Source organism: Austrofundulus limnaeus, unplaced genomic scaffold (genome assembly GCF_001266775.1).
Source record: "Austrofundulus limnaeus strain Quisiro unplaced genomic scaffold, Austrofundulus_limnaeus-1.0 Scaffold5071, whole genome shotgun sequence".
Lineage (NCBI taxonomy): Eukaryota > Metazoa > Chordata > Actinopteri > Cyprinodontiformes > Rivulidae > Austrofundulus > Austrofundulus limnaeus.
The window spans coordinates 1536-2397 of NW_013957473.1; the positions used below are offsets into that span (position 1 = coordinate 1536).

An 862-nucleotide genomic window follows, 5' to 3' on the forward strand; every position below is an offset into this window, starting at 1 on the left:
TATCTATAGAGTTTACCAAACGAAGAGCAGGTTTTAAAGCAGCTGCCCAGGTGGCACTAGCAGGGCTCCGTACACACTCCTCTCCTGTATGAATGACGAGCTGATGAGTGCGGTCTTACCGTTGTTTGTTAGCAGGAGTAGGTCCTGACTGTGGCAGTGTCCAGCCTCTGCACAGACTGACCTCCTGAGTGTCCATGTAGGCAGAGATCACATGCAAACACATGCCGTTAGTCACAGCAGAGCAGAGTTAAAGAAGACGTGAGGTGGAACAGAACAGAAGCAGAGACATGCAGCCAGGTGAGACGCTCCTCCTGCTTACCGTCCATCGGGCTCCTCTTTGGCTGTGTGGAGGGAGACGCCACAGAGCTGCTCGTCACTCTGAAGTTGGCAGGGAGGGTATCTGACGCACCCAGCGACATCCCCCTCATGTCTTTGGGTCGGAACTTCTTCCTCCACGAAGGAGCACGCCGGAAGTTCTTCTCATCGTCCTGAAGGGGGAAGGTTTGGTCACTCTGGACTGAAGCTCATTTCTCTCACACACACACAGGTTTGTATTTCTGTGCTTATTAGGACCGTGTAGTGACTTCTGCAGTCGTCATACTTCAGTCCTAAACCCAACCCTGAACACAAACATGTTCTTCCACTATATTAGGACTAGGGGTGTAGGAAAATATCGATACACTGATATATATCAATATTTCATTTCCTGATACTGTATGTATTCCCTAAAGCACTGTATCCATTTTTAATTAAGGTTTAAAATGTCAGATTTTCTGCCAATGGTTCATTTTTATGTTGTAGTTCAGCCTCTGACCATCATAAGCTGCTGTTAAAAAACTCTAAAATAAATAAATAAATAAAT

General features: G+C 46.3%; 1 protein-coding gene across 1 annotated transcript; it reads right to left on the minus strand.

Annotated features, from left to right (window-relative positions):
* Window positions 1–41: 41 nt before the first annotated feature.
* On the minus strand, window positions 42–488 carry LOC106512239 (liprin-alpha-1; the record flags this gene model as incomplete). Its single annotated transcript, XM_014000906.1, is given in 2 exon segments — window positions 42–184; window positions 320–488. Coding segments are annotated over 2 exon segments (225 nt in total), but the record flags the coding sequence as incomplete, so codon positions are not given.
* Window positions 489–862: the final 374 nt, after the last annotated feature.